The sequence below is a fragment of the Populus euphratica genome, unplaced genomic scaffold (genome assembly GCF_000495115.2).
Source record: "Populus euphratica unplaced genomic scaffold, PopEup_1.0 scaffold1.1, whole genome shotgun sequence".
Taxonomy (NCBI): domain Eukaryota; kingdom Viridiplantae; phylum Streptophyta; class Magnoliopsida; order Malpighiales; family Salicaceae; genus Populus; species Populus euphratica.
Window position 1 is genome coordinate 4,168,124 of NW_011499845.1, and position 7,044 is coordinate 4,175,167.

Consider the following 7,044-nt stretch of genomic DNA (forward strand, 5'->3'; position numbering starts at 1 on the left):
AAGTTTATCAGGTTGTGAAGAGTGGACGTGTTTTTTTAATATACCGTTTTGAATTCAGAGTATAAACAATCGGTGTAAATATGAGATACAAAAGTGTTTCAACAATTTATATGTTGCTGAGTTGAGATTGATCTTGCTACCTTAATTTTAATTAGCCAGACAATTAAATCCCATTAATCGTGTTACCATGATGTTCCATAGACACCAAATGATGTCCTCATCTTTTGCATGAATCATGTATTAGTGCTAACAAGTTGCATTAATCGGTATGATTTGAATAAATCTGACCGAACGTTGTTTATTTTGTTTAAATCTGATCCCTGACTCTCATGCAGATTTTCTGGCAGTGAAATCTGGATATTAGACTGGAAAGCAGCAGCAGCATCTAGCTCAATTTTTAATTTCATACAAATATATTAGATAGCACCAGTCTTGTATATATAAAAACCTCGACAGAACCGAATGTCAGCATAAGAAGAGGAAGAGAAGGAGATGTGCCCTATTGCTGACTTTTGAAGATTGTCAAACCATTTCTACATGCAACTGGGTTTTCACTTCATTTAATTTTAAACTATAAATGCAACTGGGTTTTCACTCCATTTAATTTTAAACCATGGGACCCCTTATAATTCTCAAGGTCAACTGCGCATGAACATGGACGTTTATTGGATCCACATTAAAAATCTCATCTTGATGCTATTTGGAGGTCATTTCAATCTCTCGGGTCTCATTCGAGGTTGTAGCTTAGAAGAAGCTAGCTAAGCTTGGAAACTTCCGAGTTATAGTTGGCCCACGATGAAAACTACATGTGCCTTGAAGGGCCCAGGTACTCGAATGGAAAAACTCCATGCAAATATGTATACAACACAAAGGCTGGATACTTTCTTCTTCGTTATTTCAATTAATGTTGAAGGGATCTTTATATCTGAACGGTGCTAGTCCCTTTTTTTGTTTGTTTCTTTGAAACGGCAAGAGAAGCGCAAAGAGCATGCGTACTTCATAAATTTAGGAAGCTTTTGTGAAGTGCAGAGACCTCTATATTCCAATACATACTTCCCATCGTCTAGGCCGAAGGTCTTGTGATCCAATAAGCAACCTCCTAAATGGACGCAAGTGAAATGCATGAAACTGTCTATCCATTGGATTTGATAGCAATGTTAAGAACATGCTTGTGTCTGTGATAGGAAAATTAGGTGATATTAGAGCGCATCCAAACTGCAAGTTTGCTGCCAATTTGCAGACTGAACCATACATTTTAGACAAGGATATACCGACATAAAAATGATGCTGGGTTTAACCGACACTTAAAAGTGGAGATTATTGGAGGCAGCAAGACCTACATCCGTAATTTTCTATGGCCTCCTGGATTGGAATTTACGATGGGCTGCTCTCAGATAGGTGGCTAGTTGCTTAAAAGAGACCTTTTCAAACACCTACTTATGATGCAATTTGATCAAAAGTAATCAGATCACATTCAACGCTTGAAATCGACTTCTAAAAGTCCACTCAAAATGTACCTGGATAATCCTTAATTTCTATGCGGCGGCCTAAACCCAAATGGTGTTTTGGTGCTTATGAGGGGAACAAGACAAAAACTCGACTCCCTCATAGACACATGTTAACTTGCCACTGCTCTGAATTAGATTCTCGGTCACCGACAAATTGAGGCTCATATGTGAATACGTTAGCCGTTATCAGTAGCGAGGCCGCCAAACTGCCAGCCTAACGTTACAAGACTCAACCGTCATGTGAAGCAATTAAGAAATACGTCCAACATGAACACAAGTGTGATCCCACCAAGCTCGTGGACCGAAGTCTACAGAGCAGAAACCTAGTAATTATTTAAAACTAAAAAACTCAATAGTATAATTGAAAAAATCCAGATCCACAACCCTTTTGAGGTAAGATGCTATCATGCTGACATCATTCAGACCAAGTGACCTAGGCTCCTTTACCTCCATCTCGCAAACCTTTTGCCAACGCATCTCCTTCATATTGAACTTACATGCGGCCCCCATTGTTTCCACCACGGACCCGACATTTCAAAATTTAAACCAGATATGTAACAAAGAGATTTGAAACTTAACCGGACATCTTTTTGAAAAACAAAAGCTTACAAAACAGTAAACAGCCAATCAACCTAAAGGACTTTCAGTTAATACAGATGTTACAGCTCAAGCTAAGAAATTCTATCATGCATAAAAAATGATCCAGATAATATATCAGGCTTCTGCATGAGTGCAGTGAACCAGAGCACAAAAGTGCAGATATGCAGAAAACATCAACAGGTATGCAGAGACAATACCTTCACCAGATTAAGAAACGAGGAATTGAGACAATACACCCTAGAAGATAAGCTTGCATTGCTGCCTTTGAAACTCAATTGCAGTGGAACAACTATTTCATGAGTCTTTCTCAGCAGTAACAGCTTCTCGCATTCTGCGCTTCTGGTGAACATCCCAATTATACACACGGGCAATGGTAACCTGTAAAATGGTAGTAATGGTAAAAAAACAGCTAACAATTTAGAAACTTCCGAAGCCTTTTGCAGTTTGGTATGCTGTAAAATCAAATGCCTTAACATTTGTTTCTTGGGAATAGTTGCACTATTAGTAACTTTACACATTTTCTCATTGTAAATGACTTGCTCATTGTTTACTGAACACAGCTTAACCTGCTCAAAATCATTTTAAAACATAAACTATTTTCATCAATGGCAAGTCATTTACATAAAGACTAAAAACTAGTTCATAAAAAGGATTTATTTTAATTTTATATATCATTTATCTTAATCTAAAATATTTTTGTTTCTTAAAAATAATCTTATTTTATACGGTGCTTTCACTAAAAACAATCCACATTAGAAAATAAAAAATTGGCTAAAGCACTAGATTGGATCAATAAAGAAACATTGGTGCATCAAATGAGAAAGATCAAAGTTCAAATACTTGATTGATATAAAATGAAAGTTGGTGTACCAATAACAATTTTAGGACAAATGAAACATCATCATAATACAGAAAAATTGTTTTTTTTTTTTGGGGTGGGGGTGGGGCGGGGGCACAAAATTGGTGTGCACTAATAGTGCTAGCCCAGTTTGTTATGCAAATAATGTCATATGCAACATATTGGTTTAAATTCTACACATTAATCGCCACTCCAGGAAAAGAAGCCTATATTTTAATTAGCAATACCTGTGTTATTGTGACTTGATCCCTCAAGAATAACAGATCGGCAACTAGAACTTCTAGGCTAGCTTTAGCGTTGTCCAAATTCTTTTGTAGAAGATCACTGGCCTACACCATAAAATTCTCATTGATCTTACATTTGTATCCAATCTTAATGATTTTTATTTATTTTTTTTAAAAAAAGAGGCTTCTGAAGCATCTAAAAGAACAGGTGCAAACCTCTTCACATGAATACTCCAACATGACATTTGCTCCTAGCCATAAACAAACCGACTCAGCATCCTCAATGCGAGCCTGAGAATATATGCCTTCAGAAACTTCAAAATCAGCAATAAGAGGCTGCGTCCAAAATATAAAGCCAATGAAACATCCAATAGCATAAACTCTATAAGAGAATAGAAAACTAAAGCCATTAGCTTTAAGTTCAACCAGATAACAAAATAGATCGCATAATTCAGAACTAGTCAACAGCCAACATATGCACCTGAATTAATTACAGCTTCAAGTTAGGAGTAATTGTTAAGAGGATATGATACGATTGAAATATATTAAAAAATACAGTATTTCAAGTCCTATTGATGGCATATCTTTCAGATGCTAACTAAGAAAGTCAGCACTTTTTTCATATATAGCATATATGTATATTGTTACTGCTATCGATGTAAGGTCATAGAATTATCATCCAAGGTTCCGCCTTTTGAAACGACAGTAACTCTCTGAAGGCTGCTCCTGCAAAATGTTCCAGGGTGATTTCTACATCATTGGGTATAGCTAACCAACTAGCTGGATTGTGGTATTATAATGCCATATATATCCGAATTGTGGGAGAATGCCAATCAAAATATAGCAGGTTGTTCTTAGCAAATCTATTGATAGATACTAAATAGCAGCTCACTAGTTCAATACTTTTTAAGTCATGTCGCCCACTAGCATGCAAGTGTTGGGTTCTTAAAAGATGGGGGAATGTAATTAGCAAAGACCATCCATGGACAACCAATGGACCACTGATTGTAAGAAATAGGGATATCATTAGAGAAGTAGATTCTCATCAACCACAAGCTAGGACTCTGGAGTACGTAAAGTCAGGATTGCCACGTATCTAATCCAGGAAGACTGAAGAAACCAACATGAAAAATATATGGCATTCATTAAGGTAGTCTAAAAAAGTGACTCTAGTTTGGACATGCAAAGTGGGCAAGAATGTTGTAAGATCAAGTCAAGATTGTAAGCTTAGAATTAATTCTCATGAGCAACTCAACTAGTGAAAATTTCTTCTGCAAGTATGAACATGTATGCAACTCACCTGCCAACATACACTACAGTGCAGCATCTAATATACATGTTAAAGATTTTTGAAATCTACTGCCTTAGTCTTGGCCCAGGGATTTTTACAATCATGGTTTGAACTATGTGAGGAGGCATGAGATGGGAGACCATACATAATTAGACTGGCTGATGGATTGAGCACAGACCTGATATGACTATAATGATTGTAAGAATCCCTGGGCCAAGACAAAGGAAGCTAAGGGTAGGATGGTTGACATGGACTCTAGAGCTGAATCTTAGCAAATCCAATAATAAACTATGTTGATGTAAAAGATAATGTCAGAAAAGAGGAAGCCGTTCTCTAATAGCAAGCTGTCAACAAACACGAAGCTCGCTTCTTTGAGGCCAATGATAGCGAGACTCCAGCGTGCTTGCCCTAAAGTAGACGTGAGCCCTTCAGCAGAGGAGATAGTGGGCTTTATTCATTTTCATCAATTAAAGATGGGTATGAATAACTCAACACGTTTAAGAGTTCCAAAATGCCATCATTTATCAAATAACAAGAAATGCAATGAACATGGATGCATGTGTTTAGTGAATTGCAACTAGTGCAAAGGCATAAGCCACGTCTGATTTCTCCTCCTTATGATGGTCATGTTTCACAGTTATTTTCAGCATGCAATGGTAAGCAGTAAACGGCACACTTCAACCTCTTGTGCTCAACTTTATTTAAAACTAGAACCGTTATCAATTCATCAGGGAGGAGGCAGGGGAGGGAGGTGGGTGAGGGATTTAGTAGGATACCCCATATAACACAACAGCATATCTATTTACTATGATATTTGTGCTGTAACAAGAGCATTACAGTATTCTTCACAAGCATATTCACCCATACAATATCAATTTTGCTACTACCCTATAAAATAATGTGCTAGAGCTAGAAGGAAATCCATCAAAATAAAAACAGTGTTATTCATGCAGTCTGCTAATCCCATATTCGAACATAGCTTGGGTAAGAACAATTTCCAAAAGCAAGCTACCATAGATAATATAAAATGATCAGCACAGAAAACGAACCTCACCAGTACCCTTCTTAGCCTGTAAAGTGGCAATCACATCTAAGCACTTCTCTATATCAGGGATCTTTGCCTGACAACCAAAGCAATTACTGAATGTTACACCAGTTATTACAAACCAAAGAAATTAAACTAGTGAAGTCACATGAAAACTCGATTCCGATTCAGCACAAAGACCCAAATTAACCAAGTTAGATTCTGCTTGTGGCACAGAATATTTATCCCAGAAATGGAGTGCAGAAATCAAAAGCATCACTCAGATATTAGAATAGCTTATAGCTTAAGATTATGATATTCAACATTCAGCTGGATAATCAATGGCTGAAAAAAAGAGTGCACAAATACTCATAAAAAATGCTATAACTAAGATAGTAGTTTTGGAGTTAATTATCTCCAGCCAAAACCATACGAAGCAAAGAAAAGGTAAAACCCTTATGAGGTCAAATTCTAAAATGCAGCAATTCAGTCCTGCCATGCAGAGCTTCTTGAGAACTCAAAAGCTAAAAACGTTTTTCCATTCAACCGACTAATAATTCATGAACTATAAGACCCATTCTAGCCGGTTACAGTCAAATTCTACCAATTTCCATAATGTTAAGATTTGGAGAGTCAAACACTTGACATAAATGCCCACGAGGTTTCCAAAGAACGGTAAGTCACGACTCCCCTGTTAATCAAACCTAGTTTTCTACAGTTATAATTCAATTCAAACCATAGAATACAAAAGGTACCTGAAGATCCCTTTGTTGCGCAAGAAGTTTCATCTCCACCACCTTATATTGCTGTAATCTACAAAACAAACATAACCCCCAACATCAATCGCGAAAAAGATGAAGTATTTAACATTTTAAATCGATTAAAGTTATGAAAGAAATGATAAAAGAGAATACCTTTCTTGCAGAAAAGACAGGGCAGAGTTGACATCAAGACCAGATTGGTTAAGATAGATTTCAACATCTTCTACAAACTGAGCTCCTGGAATTCCTCTTCTCTCTGTAGTTGTTGCTGTTGCTGCTGCTGTTGATGATGATGATGCCATTCTCTTCTCGACAGCTACTGTATCTGGGAACTAGAAGCAGAGGAAGACACAGACAGAGAATGAAGGGCTTTCTCGGTTCCTCAACACTTAGAAAACGATGTCGTCTTATGCCTAACTGCGGCTGCGTATCATAATTGAGTCCCTTTACTTTTTATATTTTCTTTAGCAGACCCTTAACTATATATTTTGGTCAATTAAACTGGTTTGGTGGTTCAGATAAAATGCGATTTCTGAACCTCAGACCATACCGTCAAAAAAAGATGAAATCCATCGGGACTTTCTAAGTTTCAATAGGTAAAAAAGGCTGGATCAGTAGACTCCGATTACATTTAAATCGATCTTAAGGGGTTGATTTGGGAATACTCAAAATAAAGGGCTTGGTTTGACCGATAGCGAGATACAATTCCAACGGGCTCCATCGTTCGCTAATTGAGGTCTTACATCACGTCAATGGGTTCTTGAGCCCGTTACAGCC

At 37.2% G+C, this 7,044-nt stretch overlaps 1 protein-coding gene across 1 annotated transcript; it reads right to left on the bottom strand.

Moving 5' to 3' along the window:
• Window positions 1-1,841: 1,841 nt before the first annotated feature.
• On the bottom strand, window positions 1,842-6,697 carry LOC105122330 (probable prefoldin subunit 3). Its single transcript, XM_011021388.1, has 6 exons — window positions 6,421-6,697; window positions 6,262-6,319; window positions 5,532-5,603; window positions 3,408-3,527; window positions 3,195-3,296; window positions 1,842-2,486 (listed from the first exon to the last, which is right to left on the bottom strand). Exons 1-6 carry the CDS (start codon window positions 6,567-6,569, stop codon window positions 2,403-2,405), a joined length of 585 nt encoding a protein of 194 aa, XP_011019690.1. The 5' UTR covers window positions 6,570-6,697; the 3' UTR covers window positions 1,842-2,402.
• Between the last annotated feature and the right edge of the window lie 347 nt (window positions 6,698-7,044).